Genomic DNA, 22,359 nt, shown 5'->3' with positions numbered 1-22,359 from the left:
TGGTGATGTAATGACCAAGATAGGGTTAACATGTCATGACCATGGTCTGGTTGTCATTCAGTGAAGTACTGACACGGTGGAGTCAACATTCCATGATCAGTAAATAATACCAAGAAGTGCTATAATCTAGTACACCTCATTACCCTGTCCATATATTGAAACCCTTTGAATATAAATCTTTGAGGTTTCACCTATCACTTCACATTTTGGGGAACTTCCAATAAGTTCATATTTCACATTTCATGGAGACAGCTCAAAGTAGTGCAGTAAATGTATCATACAAGTTTTTGAAACCAACAAATCACAGCTACTAAGGTATTCAATTAACAGAAAGTTTTTAATAAGCTTTCAAATAAAGTCCTTCCATCAGAAGTTAAAAAGTTTAAAATACTCAAAAAGCTATTTCAAATAGCCGATTAAAATGTGTGTGAAACGCTGTAACTTGCTGCCATAAACCCACATCTAATGACTCAACTACTCTATATTATATGGTGTTTTATCCATAATTATGTTGTCCAATTGAAGGTCAAACCTTCCAAGTGTACTAGTCACTACAGATGTACTGTTTTGTCTACCCTGATGTGTGCTGTGTCAAGTGAGAACGAACACTTTCAGAAAATAAAATAAAACTTGGGAAAACTATCGTATTTACTATGGAACATCATATCAAACTACAAATGAACGTTGCTGAGCTGATTTGACACCCTCTGGAGGTCCATCTTGTATATTCTTTTGTTTACAATCAGCTGGCTCAACCTGTACGAAAAGGGCTCTCTTCCATGTTTGGGCTGCAATCAAATCACGAGGCCACACTAACTATATCTGTACACTTCACAGCACCAGAGGCTATAAACCCTGCAAACACTTTATACTAACCATGGCAACATTAAATACAGTATACAACGTAACATAATGCTATGGATAACTTGCATATCCTTGGCCTTATCTTAACATCTATGTACTGCAAAGGTTAATGCTTTTTAAGATAAATTGTTTTCCTTCAAAAACGGTGAAAATTCACTGCATTAAATAAATTGTGTACATCACCAGTATGTTCATTGTTGTTCCATGCAACTGTCTCTCAACTGTCTCTCAGTCAATAAATTCAATACTATGGAAATTTTAGCCAGCATAGCTATCCTTATACAGTACATGGAAGTTTTCAAACAGCCCAATACAACACACTAACTACAATCAATTGCAACGTTTTTATTTCAAAGAACATATATTTTAAATAATAGGTAAATGTTGTGTTTCCTTTAAAGTTAATCCCTGTTTCTGTAACTTTGCTTCTAATTCAAATTTTGATTTGCCATTTTAAAATCAAATAGAATGGCCCCTAAATGCACTACACTATCATTATGATGCAAACAATCTAGTCTGTCTTTTCAGAAACTCTTCTATATATTTTATCACCAACCATATCACCCTGCAAAGCCGTACTCCCTATCGACCCAGTTCCCCATTGAAATCATACATGGTCATACAAACATACAAACATACATTCATACATACATACATACATACATTCATACATTCATACATACATACATGCATGCATGCATGCATGCATACATACATACATACATACATACATACATACATACATACATACATACATACATATGCATGCATGCACGCACACGCACACACACACACACACACACACATACATACATACATACATATACATACACATACAAAGGGGTTGAGGATTCATTTTCATCTTGAATGTCAAAATCATAAAGCTTACTTACATTTTTCAAAAAAAAAAATTCTGATGGTGCTAAGTCTACTGAAAAATATTTGTATATAATGCATTTACAGTTACTCTCCTGTCAATCAATATTAAGGAAAGACTAACTGTTGATAATAATAATATTATTATAAAGATGTAAAGACGACACAGATCTTAAGATGTGGTGTTTTTTTTTCATGTTTTGTTTACTTTTATATGACATTGCTACATCAACTTGCAACTGTACCAGAAACATAGTGCCACACACATATTGAGGATACCTAGAAAAGAGATCTTTATTCCTCATTTTACAGCTGCGGTGTTCAAAATTTAAGTTCTGGACACTTACTTGGATATACCATTTTTTATTTCCTATATTTTCTTGGAGTGTAAGCGCAAGAAGTTCTATGTTTGGAAGCAATACAGGTAATCTATCTCTGAAAGTTTTAATTTTTTTGGGTATGTTTCCATGCAATTTGGGAAGTGGTGATACAGTTTACCTTATTTCAACTCAACTATTTGCATATTTAGAATTTTACGACAGATGCAGGATTTTGTTTACAGAACGAATTTGCCAAGAACAATACCAAAGAATACAGCTAAAACTAGATAGAGGACTGGGGGGAAGCCTGATGCTTGTTGTTGCTGCTGTTTGACTACATGGGGATTGAAGGTGTCGTCATCTTCTGAGGCACCTGTTCTGCGCTGACGGACTCCATCCTCCTGTAGACAAAGACAAGTAGAACGAATTAGATATAGTAGTTCTCCCCAGCATAGATTGCAAGGATGGCTGTTATTTTACATAATAATTTACATATCAATAACAGTGATTTGCATAATGATCAGCCTATAATATCCACGCCTTCAGCACTGAAACATGCTTTGGTATGTATTAATTTACTATGAATAAAGCACATTACAATAGTGTTCTTCATTTAGCCAAGGAAAATACAAGTAACCTTAGTATATGAAAGGGGCCTTGTCACTATGAGACAAAAGACAGTTAGTTACAACCCCTTGAGTCATGAGTATTTTCAGGCTGAACAAACAAATATATTGGGAACAATATAATCATACCTTGGCAAGTATAATTTAGGAGAAATAGGGACAAACAACAATACTAATTTGAATGTTTTGACTTATTTTTGAGTACTACAGAACCAGTGTGCTGTCATGACATAGAAGGACAAGGATGCAAATTCCATATTTTTTGTTTGAATACATTCAACTTGGCTTGCAGAACCAATGACATAGTGTGCTGTCATGACATAGAAGGACAAGGATGCAAAATCCATATTTTCTGTTTGAATACATTCGATTTGGCTTGCATGTGGTATAATTTACGATATATTTGTAATTTAAGTAAAAATTGTAATTCATTGAATTATTTGTCTACAGCACTAAATGCCACAAAACAAATTAAATGGCACAAACAAGTGACACAATTAAATGTGCATGGATCTAGATAAATTTAAAAGAAGCTATGGTTAAAAAGATCTAATAAATATGATACGGCCAAAATGTCCATCCCAGGTTCTTGCATAGCCTCTTATCAATGGACCCATAAGGATTACACAGTCACTGCATTGTTCTCTTTTCTGCCTGGACCAATTCTGTTGCTTGGCTAGACGTCATTAATCCTACTCTAACCTGGTCCTTTCAAAGCATGACTATCTAATGCTTCAGTGTGTGTGTGACAAAGACAATATGTACATGTATACTGTGATGGGTATGTCTGTCTGTCTGTCTGTCTTGCTGTGTACGTATGTAATGTATGCACGTATATATGCATGTCGTGTGTGTATGTATGTATGTATGTATGTATGTATGTATGTATGTATGTATGCATGCATGCATGCATGCATGCGTGTGTGTGTGTGTGTGTGTGTGTGTGTGTGTGTGTGTGTGTGTGTGTGTGTATGTATGTATGTATGTATGTATGTATGTATGTATACAGCTGAGATCCATGTTTACCACTAATTCATGCAATAGTGCATGTAGATAATGCTTACTTCTCTTTCTGTATGATAAAATTTTGACATTTAAACTTTGGCAAATATAACTATTATCAGACAGTGAAATATAGTCAGTCTGGAATGGTAACTTTAAAACACTTCCATATTTCTACTACAGACCTTGATCAAGCAATGATGTTAATGTCTCCAAAAACTTAGAAAACCCATCATTCTCTGCAAAAATTTTGACAATCGAACAACATAATGTCTTTGCACAAGATGTTGACTTACCCTTAGAACAGTATTTTCTTGCTTGAGATGGTTGATTTCTGACTGAAGTCGCTTATTGTCCTCTACTGCTCTTCGAAAGTCTTGATCTGAAACATTGGTGGCTTTAGGTGAACTCTGACCCCGTGCTTCGGGTGACTTGATGTTTGGCTTCGTCTGCATGTCCTTTCCACCCTGATATTTGTTAGAATCCAGATCATTCTGTCAGACACAGTAAGTTAACACACCCCATTAACCAATATTGAAGGGAAGATAAGAGGACAGAGGACTTAGGAGGTGATAGGACAAAGCAACCTAAACTTATAACTGACACCAGATATAAACTATATACCAAATTTATGTAACATGCTAAAAGTGTGGTAACCATTGACAATGTACATTAATAGTTAAATATGAATGAACAAGGTAAAGGTCTCGTACTGTATCTGTAATAAATTACTGTTACTGGAATAAGAAGTGACAAACTGTCTTCAATAGCCATAAACAGCACAACACATTCGCTGAAAAAAAGAGTAAGAAGTGACAAAATGTTTTCCACAGACACACTTTGCAATGCAAAACATTCAGCAATTTCTATTTTAAGTTTGAAGTTATGAAACCAAGAGTTTTAAACTAATATGACTTGGCACATCTCCCAATAACTGAATCACAAACATCAAGCAAAATCTGCAAAATTACAAATGTACATGCACGCATTTTCAATGAAAATATTACAAAACCATAGCCAGTATGATATATAATATTTATCCTGATGTTGTGTAATTCAAAGGAAAAGTGAGTGTTGTTGCATCGATAACATTACTAGACTGAATGAACTTATACTTTATAGTAATTTCCCTTGACTACAAAGACAACTTGTATAATCTCTCAATAAATCCATCTTCTGTATTGGTGAACATTTAAAGCCATTGACAACTGAAATAGTCTACATTTAAGCACAGAAAGATATCGACAAAGCTGATTTTTAGTTTTAATCAGTATCAGTGGACATCCTTTGGTTTCCTTCATTAAAATAAGTGCTTTCATGGATGAGATGAGATGAAAGGTGAACCATTGGCACAATGAGAAGAATTGGCACTGTAACTATCTCATTTTAATTATATTGAATGAATAAAATACAATCCCCTAACATTACCATGTATATCGGATATATATCATGATTACCCCGATACTACCACAAGTGTATAGTTTTTCTGATTAAATTTAAAGCCAATGCTATTCGCATCACATTTTTTTTTTGTATCTAATAACCTATTATACATTTTCATATTTAGGGTTTTATTTTCACTTTCTCTTTTGATTATCTTTGGAAAAAAAAAGTAAGCAGGATAATTTCAAAATAGACAATCAACATCTATTTCTATGATGCATTTCTGTATTCATAATAACTTTGCACACAGTATACCCATATATTCTCCTGCTTTTATATTTACACATGGTTTGATGTATTCATAGTACATTTGCATACAGCATAACCCTACATTTTCTTAGTTTTAAATTTACATTGTTTTGATAGAATCTATGTAATATAGATGGAGCGATATGACAACAGGATCTATGCAACATCTAATCACTACATTTTACAATAATTGTGTCTGTTGTGAGTCATCATTTTAAAACTCCCTTCCCATTCTTCATGCACTATATTAAGCAAGTTTAAAAAAAAATATTACATCTCATGTAAGAAGTCATTTTTGAAAAAGATCTTTTCCTATTCTTTATGCACTACAGGAGTTAAAACGCAAAGAGCCATTCCAATATCCTACTGATACACAACAGATCTAGTGTTTTGATAACATGGACTATTTTTAGTCTTACTCTGATGAAAACTCTATCAGAGTGGCATCCACTCAACTATCAATAACTCTTTCACTTAGCATGTATTTGCTGTAGCAAAATATCACTTCCTTCAAATATTTATTTTACAAATTGAATGCTATTAAACGTGTCTTTTTTCTAATACTAATAATAGCATGTATCTTTCAAGTGACAACAAATCTTGATGCTGTAAGAAGTCTGATCAATATGATAATGCTAATCACAATCAGAAACATATATTATAAAATAAAATAACAATTTTCATTTTTAATGTTAGCCGAGTTTTCTCTTTTTCATTTCACGATTAAATGTATATTTTATGTATTATTTTTCCAGAAAATGTGTGAGCTAGGATAGAATATGCACCACATAAAAATGTATGTTAAACAGTCCTCTAAGATGTAAAGTTTGCGTAACGTTTCGAGCAATAACTCTTTATCAAAAACAGAGGTTAAGATCATGCAGCTAAATGAGTCAGTTGTTACCTTAATTAACCTCCGTTTTTTGATTAACAGTTATTGCTAAAACCGTTAGGCGAACTTTCCATCTTAGAGGACTATTTTACATACATTTTCATACACCTTAGTACAGTTCTAGCAGCATTTAATCACCATATATGTGTACACTGATGTGAATTTTGTACTATTCCTATGACAATGTCAGAGGTTAAAGGTGACTGATTATATCATATTTCAAATTATACTCCATATTTTCAAAGTGATTAATTATCATTGACTATAACTAAAAATATATGAATTGTGAAAACGAAAGGTAATTTGTAATGATTGCTTCTTATGAAAAGATACACTGAGATCACTGACTTATGTTACTGGTTTTGTAAAAGAACAAAAATAACATCAAGATAATTAGTCTAAGTGTAAATTTTAGGTCAGCACCTATAGCTGACAGATCTAAATATATCCTGTATAAATAGATGTATTCATAACACGATAAAGAATTCTTCTGACCCAAAATAACTTGATTGACCACCACAGTATCAGTGCTTGCTATAACTCAAATTTCCCTTCGATGGAACTTTGATATCCTCCCTAATATATCAAAATTTTAACAAGTTAGAATCCATGATTTCCTTCTTTATGTGTGTGTGTGTGTGTGTGTGTGTGTGTGTGTGTGTCTGTGTGTGTGTGTGTGTCTGTGTGTATACATATATGAAAACACAAACTCAATGACATATATAGTAATTAACCATATAGATTTATCAGTTATTTTTCATATTCATCATACATGCACAGACATGTACAAATATTTTGCCCTAACTCTGTGTCACTTAGCTGAGTTGCACACAGATAATAATGTTTTGTTAAACTATCTACAGCTGTTGAGAGGAACTGAATGCATCAATTATGTGCTTGACTTCATGACAAATCACATCTATCCAGCAGTGACAAATCACTTGTATGGTAGTTTAGAATTAGAAAGAATTATTTCCATCTAATCACTCTGTGCCGAGAACTCCATCTCACAAAGAACTGACTCATAATGAATTAAATTTATCATTATTATTGATAAATTATCATCCCAGAAGAGACTTCAGCCCCTTCCCCCTTCTCCATACTTCTAATACATTGTAATAACTATATAAATTTGTTACAATTTCCCAATAAATATGAATGCTAACATTTGAACACAAAGATTGGACTTATTAATATTTATACAACCATGTCACTTACAATACCTTTCAAAATAGATTAAGAAAATTCCAAGGTTTAATATTCTGTTATAGAAAGAGAGCTGAGACAAGCTGCTACTCGGAAGCCATACTGATGTAACTATGTCAGGTCAACATAAGTGCCTCATGATACAGGGAATTATAATCTGTTTATTTACCCCAAATAAATATAACAGTGGGTAAATGGGGGAGTCAGGTAATAGCTTACAGCTAGTCTGGGCCTGTCCCCTCACATATTTATATACAGAAATTCACAGCAAGGTACTCAGTATGACTCAAAATATATAATGTATTATGTACATATATTATGTATTATGGAATCATCAGTACATGTATGGCGATAAATTGACATATACAACAACAGATATCAAAATTAATCATCTGTATGGCAACAATTTCAATTATCATCAATCATACATCAAGTCATTCAAAATACTCTGACCCTGCCATAATTCTCTAAAATATCTTAATTATTATAATTTCTTCAAATTTGTATCAGTAGATTCTATTTGATTGTTAGCGACATCTGTACTGATAATAAGATCAATGTCATGGTTACTTTAGCATATTCAGGTTTAAATCAAGTATCAGTACTAAATGAAAAGAACTGGTGTGACGTACATGTATAATGAAATGAAAAGAACGTATTGAATCATTGATTGCTGCTTTGAAAAGTTCGTTGAACTCATTGTATAAATCTTGCAATACAGTATATAAATCTACTTTGTACCAGACATTCTTTGCAATCGATAATTTGATAAAGAAAGACACCATTTTCTGCGTCTCATATAGTCGTGAAACGAGTCATACGATATCATACATGGGAAGGTTTCAATATGTTGCTGAATATTTTTCTCTTAAATCACTCTGATGCTATATGTAGAGAGTGTATTTATTATTTTAAGATACATTTCAGATGAAGGGCTATAAGAAACACAATATTCCTTGGGACATGAAGGAAAATTATTCCCTAGCAATAAGAAAGGTCAGGGTTATATATAAATTTATATTCGTCCAAAAATATACATATTTTGTTTCCACAAATTTGATAAAAACAATCACGGTAAAATTAATTAATTAAGAATCGTGTCCAAGGAAAATATCATTGAGCATACCTATGGATGTTGTTCATGAAACTAATATCACTCATGATATAAATAGTTCACTTTTATTTTAACAGTTGTAGATGATGATAGATATTGCTGTATACTTCAAGATCATCTTTCATTTTGATGTAGGCAAAATATTCAAGTATTTCATGTATGAGTTATTTGAATTACTTAGACTTTTTTGCAATATTCCAAATTTGAATATTGATATGTTTCATAAAGTGTAACCTGTGGAATATAACTATGTCTTCTCATTCAGAAAAAATATTGTAATGATTTGGGTTTGTTGAATATTTTTAAAATCAATAAATTCTATTTAAATAACATTTAAATTACAAAACCTTCCCTTAAAAAAGAAAAAGAAATATGTTTATGCTGAGTACTTCACAGCATCCTCCTTGGATGTTATTTCACCAATATCCTGTAAACCAAGCATGTACCGGTATGTATATGCATCATGTGTGTGCAAAATGTTGATAAAGATCCACAGGGAGCTGAGAGATTGGAACAACAGTCCATGCATTTACCAGGGCCATAAAAGAGAGAGAGTCACACAACATGCAAAGTTAGTAGAGTGGACAGTACATACAGTACATGATTTACATGCAGTGTTGCAAAGCCTACCTGTTGTTGTGAATCCACTGGCAGTTCAAATACACACTTCAGCTTCGAATCCATCAAATCTGTACCACTGGCTTCTTTCCACTACAGAGAACAATAACAGCAGGACACTACAGTGAGATTAGGACACTACAGTGGGTCTTGGGATCAAGACAGCAATCAGGAGATCTACCATTTACATGTAACTAGCAAAGTTCTGCTTTAGGGTTGATTCCACATACATTTTGTATAATCTACATGTACTTCTACAACAGTCAAGCATGAATTGTTGTCTACAACATTCAGCAGCAGAAACATATCCTTTTACAGTTTTTACAACAGTCAGGAAATTCTGCTTTACAAGTCACCAATTCTGCAAACATGCAACATTTCCAGCTTTTTCTAACATACACTGTTTCTGTATGTTTCATATACATGTACATGGACCTGAAAATGTATACATGTACGTCTACTATGCATGTATATATGTGAATGTTTACAAGTTCTGAGGTAAAAATGTATTCAGAACTAAATATTGGTATTTGAAGTAATATATATAGGCATAAGACAATTTATACAGTACTGCTTAAAATATAAAGTATAAATATTAACACATAAGATATGGTGATTATGCTACCACATCCCTTTTTCAGAGCGTAAAGAAAATATACATGAACATATCAATGGCAAATATTAGGAACTGAACATGTCAATGGAAAATTCTACATGTATATTTTTCTGACACTTTTGACTCTGTCAAGACTTGCCAACTGTGTGGCTACAAAGCTGAAATAAAAATGGTACAATATGCACAGTACCAAATTAATAAAAAAAATGTGTGAGAAGTTATGGCATATATGAACATGTAGATACAATTATCACACAGCATTTCTGAAATACTTTTCAATGAAACAAAGCAATTGCTATGATGGTAATGTACAATATGTAATTACATGTATGTATACAACAATGCACCTATGCATGTCAAAAATGTAAATAAATTTGTTGAAGATACATGTAAAGAGGATGGCAGTGAGCTAAGACAATTCATTAGCTCATTAAGTCCTAATAACTGTGAATGGTAATGTATACCCTTGGTGTTAGAAATGTGACCTGAAACAGCTGAACTCAAAAATAGAAGTATCAAAGAGTACATTAGTATATTAATATTAAAGAACACAAGGGGAAAGTGTGTACAGTATGTGTGTACTTGTCACCTTCCACCTATGTTGTATAAATAAAATGATAAACATCATGGTAGTCAGTGCTTGCTACAACCCTAGATTTCTGGGCACCTCCAACTCATCACCATAATGATATAGTATATACTATAATATTGACTGGTATAGTATAAATCAATACACACACATGTACTGGTGATGCAGTATTCAACACCCCCCTCTAATTTTCAGTTGGTCACCATTTGTCACTGTGAATCTACATGCCTTGAAGTATTAAAGAATACATCTGTCACGTACATGTATTCTATAAATCTACACAAACTATAACTGTGTTATGACATGTGGAGACCCTGGATTTATATTGTCAATAGCTAATAACATCCTGTTGTTGTTTATTGACATTCTTCATTTGGTTATTATTATAGTAATTGCAATATACATGTAATATTCTGTTGTGGTTGATCCAGTATTCATATCAAGTTGACATGATCCATAAATACTAGTAATATGTTCTATTCAGTTACATAGGAACGAAAGCTATACAGCCACAATCGTTTATTATACAAGGCCTGATTGTAGTTTATCATGTACTTCTTTTAAGTCACTTTTACAAGGTCATGTTAACATCAATACAGTGTTTGTGGTTTCTTACAACAGGATACACTTTCATGCATGAAACCTGATAAACAAGTGCTACCCACTCTTGTTTTCACTTCCCAACAAATGCAATGTTTTGTTACTGAAGCAGTACATGCATAAAATCTGCCTCTACAGTGGTCCTAGAATCCGCCCTACATTCTTTGTTAATACAAGAATTTTAAAATTACAACAAAATCCCCCTTTTATGGGGAGATCTTTTAAGTCTATGAGCTCTACAATCTACTCTTACATGTACATGTAAATGAGCTGACCAAGACTGATATACATTTAGTACTCAATATTTACACCAAAGTAAATACATAACTTTCTATTCAAGTACATTTACATATATATACATTGTACATAATCTTTTCTACATATATGTAGTTCTTGTTACTGATGTCTGCCATCTGTTTGTATAGTATCTTCAGCAAACTATTGTCAGGGCAATGACCAAAGTTTGATATCAGCAATCATATGCAAAAACATAATGATTGTAATATTTAAACATGGCAACCTAATCTATAATTAGAGTGTCCTCTACACAACTTTGAACCACTACTGACATGTTATGCCACATCAAATTTAGCTTTCTCCTACCCCTTACTATATGGTAAGGAAGTATTTTTTTCTCTCCATTTCTTATATTTCTGAACCACAACAAAACATTTCATCTTTCATTACAGGACAAACTGAATGCCAGCTGAATTCAGTACTGTAGAGAGATCAAGATGAACTCATCCAGACATGTAGTGTAAACATAATACATGTAACATTCCAGTCTTGTCTGCCCTCTCTTCAGTCCACACGACATCAGTATTCTACACAACCATGCAATGGACTACTATACTAGCATTTAATGTTATGAACCTTCATCTACATCTACATGATAAATTTCTAGCTGTAAAGTTCAAGGCTGTGTTCATTCTTTGTCGTAAATACATGTTCATTGTAGACATGTCTGGTCAATTCTTTTAATGATTAGCAATTGAATGCATGTCCAAATGTTTTACCACAGCATTACACACTGTTCTAATCCACAGAGAAAGGTTTTTAATTTTCAAAATATTTCCAAATTACACAAATAATTGAAATATACATAAGCATACAAGAATATTTATTACACCTAATTACATCAAAATGTATGAATAATGTGCTTGATAGTGATACAAACATAATGAAGCCATACATCTAAATATACACAACACCATCAATCTAAACATTGACCTCTCATTGCCCTCCCTAAGTCATGTCTTGGCTTATAGAGACAAGAAAGGAAGATATACAATATATAGCAAAACTTAGTAGTATTGGTTATACATTCACTGACCATTACTGATGGCAAGTAAAAAATTTGGGTTGACTTTCTTAACTATACACTATTGTTTATTGAATACTGGTAAGAATGTCTATCAATATTCTCTCTTAATATAATGACTCTGAAAATTGCATTATTTCCTCAGTTCATCAGTTACATGTACACATTTACTGATACTGTCTCAGAATAAATTATAAATGTTAATACTTTCTAAGTGTACATGTACATGTATCTCAACATGCATCTGAAGAATACCTGTGATATTCATAAATTAATAGAACTTTTGCAAATATACATACATTTTAAGTGTACCAAAATATTATATTCACATACACATTTGTATTAATCAGGTTGCAATTAATGACTGACTGCCCTGAAGTAAAACAGCACAAATCAGCAGGTTTCCTTTCTTTGAAGATTAACCTTGCACTTTGACGTTGACACAGTAAAAAAGCTGCAGGTGATAGATATAATTAATAAAACAAGTCATCCTTAGTGCATCTGGATTATACATTGCACATTATTGATCAGACCATGGCACTAGACATATCAACTATAGTGTTGAATACTCTGTCTCTGTATGAAAACACATCGACAGGATGTATTTATAAATCACAACTATTTCCTCTTACCTAAATATTTTCATATTTTCAGTAAAATATTTTCTACTACAACATCAAAATTAACACATCTGTGCCTATCATATATTATTGGTTAGATAAATGTTTACTTCAAAGATTCTTTTTAAATGATTCAATGTAGAGATTATGATGGGCGTTCATGCTGACATCATCATGTATGTATGTATGTAGGTGTTCTCTTCCAGGAAAAACTACTTCTATAGGTGTATGGTAAATTTGCATAACAATTGAACATGCTAATTGAAATATAGGTGAGGCACACTTTCCAGAAATCACAGGGTTAAATCCCCTTCTTTTCAAAAGCCTTAAGGTTAGGATTGAAAGGACTTAGTTAAATGCTACATGTACCTGTATACAGTACCAAATCCAAACCCGCTGTTAGTGTTACTGTTCTCAGAACAGTAGAATATCCAACATTGGAATTTTGCCAATAATAATAGTCATCAGGCAGGATGTTGTTTTTCAAATCCATACACTGACTGTGCCTGTTTGTTGATATATGCAATAACTGCAGCTGTATTATATTCACTCTACACTGCTTGTATATCCATACAACTCTACACTGCTTGTATATCCATACATTGACAGTGTCTGTGTGTTGTACGCAATAACTGCAGCTGTATTATATTCACTGTACATATATCCATACATTGACTGTGCCTGTGTGTTGTATGCAATAACTGCAGCTGTATTACATTCACTGTACATATATCCATACATTGACTGCCTGTGTGTTGCATGCAATAACTGCAGCTGTATTATATTCACTCTACACTGCTTGTATATCCATACATTGACTGTGCCTGTGTGTGTAGCATGCAATAACTGCAGCAGTATTATATTCACTGTACATATATCCATACATTGACTGTGCCTGTGTGTTGATGTATGCAATAGCTGCAGCAGTATTATATTCACTGTACATATATCCATACATTGACTGCCTGTGTGTTGCATGCAATAACTGCAGCTGTATTATATTCACTGTACATATATCCATACATTGACTGTGTCTTTGTGTTGATGTATGCAATAACTGCAGCTGTATTATATTCACCCATACATTGACTGTGTCTGTGTGTTGATGTATGCAATAGCTGCAGCAGTATTATATTCACTGTACATATATCCATACATTGACTGCCTGTGTGTTGCATGCAATAACTGCAGCTGTATTATATTCACTGTACATATATCCATACATTGACTGTGCCTGTGTGTTGTACGCAATAACTGCAGCTGTATTATATTCACTGTACATATATCCATACATTGACTGTGCCTGTGTGTTGTACGCAATAACTGCAGCTATATTATATTCACCCATACATTGACTGTGTCTGTGTGTTGATGTATGCAATAGCTGCAGCATTATATTCACTGTACATATATCCATACATTGACTGTGCCTGTGTGTTGATGTATGCAATAACTGCAGCTGTATTATATTCACCCATACACTGACTACTGGTGTGTTGATGTATGCAATAGCTGCAGCTGTATTATATTCACTCTGTACTGTACATAATTTATATTCAACCACTTTAAATACATGATTGATTTAAACAGCAAAATCCAAGTACAGTACATAATAATGTACAAATGTAAAACCAACCAAAATCTGCCTTCTCAGTGAGAGAAATGTATAATGGGCTATGCACAATTTAGAAATATTCATACATGCAAGGATTTAATATCATTTAATCCCATGATTTATTTTATTATTGAGATCTCGCTAAATCACCAAGTGTTCTGACTACAAATGTATATTATTACAGACAAGTACATGTAATGGGCATTTTATCATAATCAATTATGTTGTAAAATTATGCTGCAACTGAAGTATCATGGACGTGTGTGTGTGTGTGTGTGTGTGTGTGTATGTATGTGTGTGTGTGTGTGTATGTGTGAGTGTGTGTGTGTGAGTGTGTGTGTGTGTGTGTGTGTGTGTGTGTGTGTGTGTGTGTGTGTGTGTGTGTGTGTGTAAATCTGTTTGTCAGTCTGTCTATTTCCAATGAAAAACAATCCTCTAACTCCGTTAATTTCAATATATCGCCTCTTATCTGTACCTTGGATATGAAGAAGTATTACATCATGAAAGTTACAAATTAACAGAGACAGATCATATTGTGCAAGAAAATTTACCACTAACAAAGTTATCAACATGCAGTCTTAGTGGAAACTACATTTAACAATTATTTATTAGACTTCATAAGAAAATTGGATTTTTATTTTGAATGCATTAAAATATTCTGTGTGTTGAGTAGGCTGTTGTCTACAGTATGTTAAGTGATATCTCACTCGTAACAAAGTAGGCATTTGTACTGGATTTGCATTTTATATATGTGAACTTAACAAGTCGTGATTTCTAAATTCCTGACTGCTATAAAGAACTGATTAATTGATTAAACAACCAACCAATCAATCCAATTTATAACACACCAATATCAGAAGCATTGTTCTGTGCAGTGGTACTGAATGGTTTGGCTACAAAATACACTTTGTTAAAATGACTCTTCAGTTTTGTATCACCACAAAAGAATGATTAATTAAATAATATGTTTGGCAACATTGGCAAAGCACTTGAAAATGAATACATTACTCATTTGCACACCTGCACTTTTACATTAAACATAGGATCCATCAGTGTGCCCTCTAAGCCAATTTGATGTGCCACTGACACACAATTTCAAGTGACGCACCAAAATTTGGAGTTCCCCTATCTCTTACTATAATGTGGTGACTCAAAAGAAATGCCAGTTTTTATCATTTTGACCCACAACAACAAAATTTGGCTATCGTTAGAGGGTACACTGGGGTCCATTTATATACAAATGTACAGTACAGCCTTACATTTTTTGTACCATGGTATACTATCATTTAATATGCAAGAAATAAGGTGTCATGAACAGCTGACCCATGTAATGCTAAAATGAAAATATATATAATGAACTTACAATTGAATCTTGATCAATATCTCCAGGAGGTGCAAACATAGTCTGTACCATGAATTTGTGTTTATTCTTCTCATTGGGATCATATTCAAAAGGCTGTAACATTACTGAAATAAAACAAACAACACACTTTATATCATATTACATACATTACATTACATACATTACATTACATTACATTACATTACATTACATTACATTACATTACATTACATTACATACATTACATTACATTACATTACATTACATTACATTACATTACATTACATTACATTATATATTATATTATATTGTATTATATTATATTGTAATGTATTGTATTATATTAGAGTATACTGCATTACAATCTAATATACACTAGGTGTCTAAAAATTGTACTTATAAACATATCAATCACCGCGTTCTAGAAAACAAAGCAGAGCACAAATGTCAATACTGTAATTACAATACATCTCAATATACTATATTTAATACATTTTATTTACAAAGTAAAACCTTCCATTACCATGTGAAGTTGTTATAAGCCTTTAGATTAGAAAGTCCCTAAGAATCTACTGTCCTTATCAATTTTATGAGATATGCTTCAAAAGATTAAACATTCCACATGAAAGTATGATGTAGAATGACAAATGAGATGTCCCTCTCTTAAAGCCAACATGCTTTGTTTTGAAATCTTACTCAAGAGTCCTTCAAGACTACATAAAATAAACAAATAATGTTAGGACATAAACTCATGGACTGAGAACACATCTTCTCAATTTTGAAACATTGATCTCTGGGGTAGGTGACCTTTATTTCTCAATGTTTATGTCTCAGTCTGGTTGTGATGAGTAATCATGACAATCAGACTCACGTGATCCTTCATCTGTCATTTGTCATGTCATTCCTCAAGACAGCAATAACTGTTGACAAACTAGATTTCTTGATGTTGATGTAAGGGTTTTTGGGGCAATTTAATTAACAATATTTAACAAATACTATACTTGCAAATTTTGGTTTATTTCTACTGTTATGAATACCTAGATCAGATCACAATGTGTGTACAAATGTATGACAGCCTCCCCACAATGACATGCATTTATCCTAACCATCACAAACAACCCTGCTCATGGTCTCTATATCTTTTGTTTACCCCAGTATTCTAATAATCAAAATGTGGATCATATTGCTTACTCTACTAGTCAATTGGCAATTGGCAGTAACCTTACATCCCATTTCTTATTTTGCATGGCCCTAGGGATGGCAAACTTGACAGCTGTGCAAAACCTACATCTCCATATTCTTGTTCATTTGTTTTGTATTCTCAATCATCAGTGTGCCCTCTAAGCCAATTTGACGTGTCACTGACACACACAATTTCTAGTGACGCACCAAAATTTGGTGTTCCCCTATCTCTTAAGAGGTCTTACTATGAGGTGACTCAAAAGAAACGCCAGTTTTTATCATTTTGACTCAACAAAATTTGGCTATCATTAGAGGGCACACTGTTGATCACACTTTTCAATATTATGTACTTGTATCTTTTTTCAAATTTAACTCCTTGTAAGCTTATAGTTGCTTTCAGGTGAGTCTCTAATTTTGAAGAACTGCAAACTATCACTACTAATATAATAGAATGCATATGGGACAACAGGTGCCTACCAGTAATAGAGTGACGCCTGGTAATAATGTCATGACATACAAATTCATCGATCTATCTATTATAACACCCTCTCCATCACAGATAAATGATGGTCTCATGAATTTAAGTGTCACATATAATTTGTACACAACTAATGGCAAGGATATGATATGATGATATGACAGATAATGACTGGACAGAAATGTTCCATTACATCTTGTTTACAATCAACAACTTTGATTATATACTGTGTAATTGAGATATAAAATACAGTATATGTATGTCTGTACTGAATCAATATATGAATGATGTATATATAATGTAAGTTGTATGTCCAATTTTTCATCAATTATCATCATATTCCACCTCTTCATGTCATAAAGGCACTGATTACATAACAGTTGGCACATAAATATTACTATTCAGTTCTTTGGCCATAGTTCAAAATGCCATACTAGTATTGTCCTTCATGATAATTTTGTCAATTTTAGTGATGTCTACCACACAAATGGTTTCCTTTCAGCATGTTCATATGATCGTTATTTATAAGTGATTCTTGATTCATAAGATTTGGTATCATAACCATATAGGAATGGTCTGTATGGTGCCACCCCCTCCCCTCCCCTCAGTCAACACTAAACTACATATCATGTCTAAATCTGTATCTTAAATCATACTGAATATCAGCACACTGTACTTCCAATGCTACTGTTTTCATTATATAATAATGTGTTATGTATACAATAACCATGACTGATTAAAATCTTTGTTATAGCAATTCTGCTATCAATGTAGAAATAGAGTAGCACACTATTTCTTCATAGGAAACCACAGAATTGTCCATGACAACAGAATAAATGACATTTATCTGTTTTCAAGAAATCACAGAATGTACAGAATACATGTCCATGTACAGTAACCTTGGGACACAAGTTGACAATGTACTGTACATATTGTTCATACACATACTGAAGAATAGACTCTTACATTTTTAATCCATTTCCAAGTTCTGATGATGTTGCTACAAGGACTGGGGAGTTTGTCTAGAATCCAGTCATGAGGGGATTTTGCTCTTGTTTTACCCTACCATGCAGGGGTTGCTGTCTAATTTAATGAAAATTTGACCTGAAATCAGGCGCAAATTTTTATTCGGTTTTAAATTTTTCCCACTGTGAGGCACGGTCAATAGTGTTACCACATGATTGGCACAAACTTGGAGGGTTGACCTATACAAATTATTCATATCATTACCATTTTCAGTGCTGCACTAAATTGAAATCTAATTTTAAGTTTGAATAAATGGCTGCTAGCAAAATGTTAGACGTGATAGGGGAAAGGCGAGAACAAAATCTCACACATTGCAACTGGATTCTAGGCAACTGGGGAGTGTTATGGCTTTGAACTCATCAAGGTTAACTTGTATAAAGGCAACATAACCGAAGTCAGCGAATTCTAAGCTTTACCTGCACAGACTGAAAAATGTGACATTTATATATTCAATTCAATGTTCTTGTTTACTCTACCCAGTGTGGACAAGTACAGCTGAATGTACATTTACTAAATTGAATATTGTCAACTATACAAATAGATTCCAAATGTGTCACAGAATGACAAGGAATGGAGATATAACACCTGATCACTGGTTTACAGATTTTAAAATTGTCATTAACAAATAGCTGCTAGGCTGTAAGTTTGTTGTACCGACTACATTGTGCTGGCAATGTTATGGTATTTTTCCATTTATATGGTCTAAGTAAGAGATTGTACAAAACTCTTGCCACCACACAGTATCTGCTCTAAGAAAAGATGGTTAACTTAAGGGGTACATTTATAGTAAATACATATGGGCTCTATCTAGAGGTAGACACAAGTTAGCTTAAAATCACACAATACAATTTTTTGTATGACCTGTGACTCCTTCCGTAGGACACAGCTAAGAGCAAGTACATTTTATGCTGTAGCACACATGAGATATCATATACTACTAGTAGTATGCTGACACTTCCAGGATGGTGAGGACCTAGTTGTATTTGACATTATTTTTTTGGTGTTATAAAACACTATGACACTATGGATTTCCTGTACATGTTTGCTTATTTCAATTAAAAGTGGCATATCTTCAAAGAACCAAATGTATATACAAGCTGTCAGAATAAACCAAACAACTGATTTTAACAGATGACAAAAGAGCTTCTGACTGAAGGATATATAATCAAGTCAAACGTAAATTAAACACATATGTATACTTACCAGAAACATTTACAAATGAATTGCCTTCAACAATGCCACTGTTGGGCCTAACACAGTATCTCCTAGGTGCTGTTGTCTTGATTTTGAAACATACTCTTTTTTCTGTGGGATTGGTTAATTTGAGACTTGACGAGACAACATCTGTAAACGGGCCTGATGAAGCAAAAGTCAATATTTGTTATACATGTACCAGTAGTTTCAAACTGAAAGACCCTGTCTCCCAGTGACTAAGTTGTATCTAATTCTACAAAATGGGAGCTGCTCCAAAGCCTAGGAAAACTTTTTTCAGTCCCCAACTAGCAATCATGTAGAATCTATAACGCTGCAGATATCTGTAAATCTGCTATAAACATAAATAGAACAGTTTTCCTAGTGTTCTCTATACCACTTGACATGACTGGCATATTTTCCCTGCCATCAACAAATATGCAAGATATCATTGTAAGATCTGTTTACTACCAGAGCCACTGTACACTATTCTGCTGTGTACTACACACCTACAGTTAGATCATTTTCACTGTACATCAAGAGGGTAAAATAATCACATTTTGAATAAGGCATGTTTATACAAATATTCCTGTTGCTATATTTAGAGCTAGAGACTACATGAATGTTGAACCTTGGTAGTCAACTGTAGGTACAATGTAGGTTGAGTCACAATGTACAATTTGGGAGGGCAATGAACTTTTACATATCAAGTTTACCTTGTAACTTTGTTTTGAATTGTGATTGACAAAATACTTAAGTCATTTTGTGTACACAAGTATATGAACATTTTGATCATGTCTGTCATTTGAATAATTTTGAAAAAAGGAAAAATATTTAGACTGTGATCATGATGATGTTGTTGTTTTCAACATGTACATGTACTGCTCATCTACCTTTGGATGAGCTTTGAGCCCTGATCTAGCAATCAAAACATTATGATGAATATGTTATCACAAATTAACAAGTAATTGTGCTAGTAATTTATATATATATAGTCATTATTACATGTATTTTTCAACATACAAAAGCAATAAAATATCATGAATATATCATTCAATAATGACTAATTATCTGTGAAAAACAGCTTTTCATTTACACATTCCCAAATACATCTTTACATGTAAGTTTGTCAATCCCCTCACATAACATCTTACACTATCACAATGGATACTGAATGGAGTTCATTTTAGGGGGCTTTAAAAACAAAACACACAAGGGGATATTTTTTATCTGGGGCTTTGGTATTCAAAATCTGGTTATGAGTTCATGGTGCGATATACTGTATGCAGACTTTGACCTTAGGTAAAAGAGCACAATTTAAATTATAACCTTTGTGCTGATCATTTTCTATTATTATTGTTATATTGTTCAAAAATTATCTAGTCAAAATATATGGAAATAATATTGTTGGATTTTTTGTTGGTCTATAAATTAGCAGCTTTAGCCTCCATTTCCTTGTTATATTGACAACATGTTACATGTTCATTTAACAGGGCACCATACTTTGTAAAAATGGCCTGAATACAGAAACAGATGAATATCATTTCAAAAAATTAAAATGGGGTGACGATATTGGTGAATTTTACAATATGTACATTAGAGAAACACCAAAATTACAATTCATATAAAAATTATAATATTATGGCATCCTAGTTATTTCATACATGTACAGGGTAAAAAGGGTTTGTTCTTCAGAACGAAATGTCAAAATTGACAGTTAGGACATATAACACACGCTTGCACATTTCATGATGATGCCATTGATGGACAACCCTCACATCTTATCATTTTAATGATCTATTTTAGTTGTGCAAAAAATAGTTCTGCATAAGAAAGCAGCTTCACTAGGGCCTACGCCATGTACATGTGTAGTTAAACGATATTAATGCAGATGTGAATATGTAGGAACCACTGAATGTTAATGAGTCTAAAATCAATAAAAGGGGCATCTACATAATTACACTAGATTCGTAAAAATCCATCTACGCAAGTGTCTGTACAAAATTGATCACGAATCACGATCTACTCAAATATGGCGGACACATCAGTCTACTGTTTATATCCGTGCAATATTCAGTGTGTTATTTTTTGTACTTACCTCTAAACCTAAGTTCTGAACTAGGTTCTAATACCAGTACTTGTTCAGTTTTCGACATATCTAAAATCTAAGACAGCAGAACCCGAGAAAAGTGAATAACATGCAATTAATTTGCGGGTTCCACCACCCGGTCACACGAATATCGTAGCCACGATCGAATTCGAGGCTCACCAAATTGGTGACGTAGCATAACGCAGTGACTGATGGGTAATTTCAATTCAGGTACTGAGTGCGAGTGCGGAGTGTAAGTCCGACTATGTGCGTACGCCAGACAAGTGGGTCTCGTGGGGACTCGTCACCACCCCGCCTCTTTCCAGCTTTCCTATGCCATATTTAAAACCACTGGACTCAGAGTCGATAGTTATTTCTTTCAACAGTTTAAAGGAGAGTATAAAACTGAAAAAATATGTGTTGTTAAATCTGTCACGGAGTGAACGTTCATTAATGCCAATAATGGCACAATTTCGCTCC

At 33.3% G+C, this 22,359-nt stretch overlaps 1 protein-coding gene across 2 annotated transcripts; it reads right to left on the bottom strand.

Annotated features, from left to right (window-relative positions):
• Positions 1 to 1,668: 1,668 nt before the first annotated feature.
• Positions 1,669 to 22,058, bottom strand: LOC144437534 (vesicle-associated membrane protein-associated protein A-like). 2 transcript variants are annotated; one of them, XM_078126481.1, is made up of 6 exons: positions 21,889 to 22,058; positions 19,803 to 19,955; positions 15,935 to 16,038; positions 9,223 to 9,303; positions 3,985 to 4,182; positions 1,669 to 2,461 (listed from the first exon to the last, which is right to left on the bottom strand). In XM_078126481.1, exons 1-6 carry the CDS (start codon positions 21,944 to 21,946, stop codon positions 2,297 to 2,299), a joined length of 759 nt encoding a protein of 252 aa, XP_077982607.1. In that variant the 5' UTR covers positions 21,947 to 22,058; the 3' UTR covers positions 1,669 to 2,296. The 2 variants fall into 2 exon arrangements, with proteins under 2 accessions (XP_077982607.1, XP_077982608.1); XM_078126482.1 differs by having other exon boundaries at positions 3,985 to 4,155.
• Between the last annotated feature and the right edge of the window lie 301 nt (positions 22,059 to 22,359).

The sequence above is a fragment of the Glandiceps talaboti genome, chromosome 7, assembly GCF_964340395.1.
Source record: "Glandiceps talaboti chromosome 7, keGlaTala1.1, whole genome shotgun sequence".
Lineage (NCBI taxonomy): Eukaryota > Metazoa > Hemichordata > Enteropneusta > Spengelidae > Glandiceps > Glandiceps talaboti.
This window is presented reverse-complemented; position numbering and strand designations above follow the sequence as displayed.